The sequence below is a fragment of the Camelina sativa genome, unplaced genomic scaffold (assembly GCF_000633955.1).
Source record: "Camelina sativa cultivar DH55 unplaced genomic scaffold, Cs unpScaffold14428, whole genome shotgun sequence".
Classification (NCBI taxonomy): Eukaryota; Viridiplantae; Streptophyta; class Magnoliopsida; order Brassicales; family Brassicaceae; genus Camelina; species Camelina sativa.
The window spans coordinates 1-330 of record NW_010935456.1 but is presented as its reverse complement, the minus strand read 5'-3'; the positions used below and the strand labels follow the sequence as shown (position 1 = coordinate 330).

The 330-nt window shown below is 49.7% G+C and overlaps 1 protein-coding gene across 1 annotated transcript; it reads left to right on the top strand.

Moving 5' to 3' along the window:
• Positions 1–4: 4 nt before the first annotated feature.
• Positions 5–325, top strand: LOC104775435 (transcription factor MYB3-like; the record flags this gene model as incomplete). Its single annotated transcript, XM_010499499.1, has 1 exon — positions 5–325. A coding segment is annotated over one exon (321 nt), but the record flags the coding sequence as incomplete, so codon positions are not given.
• Positions 326–330: the final 5 nt, after the last annotated feature.

Genomic DNA, 330 nt, shown 5'->3' with positions numbered 1-330 from the left:
CATCAACGAATCTGCTGCATCATTAGTTGTATTGCCTCCTCCTCCTCTGTCTTCGTCGTCTCTTCAAAACGATGTCGTTGAGCCTTTGCATCTTGATTTCGCCGGACCGGTTAAACCGGAACCGGTATTAGGGGAAGAGATCTCTGGTATTCATAATAATAATTGCACGAGTAGTGGAACGACGTCGGAGAAAGATTTTGGGAACGAGAACGATTGGGTGCTGAACTTGGAGCTCTCCGTCGGACCAGCAGCGGCGCGTTATCATCATCGGTACGAGTCGAAGACCCGGAAGGTGAGTGTTGTTGATTCGGCTGAGTCGAATAGACGGTG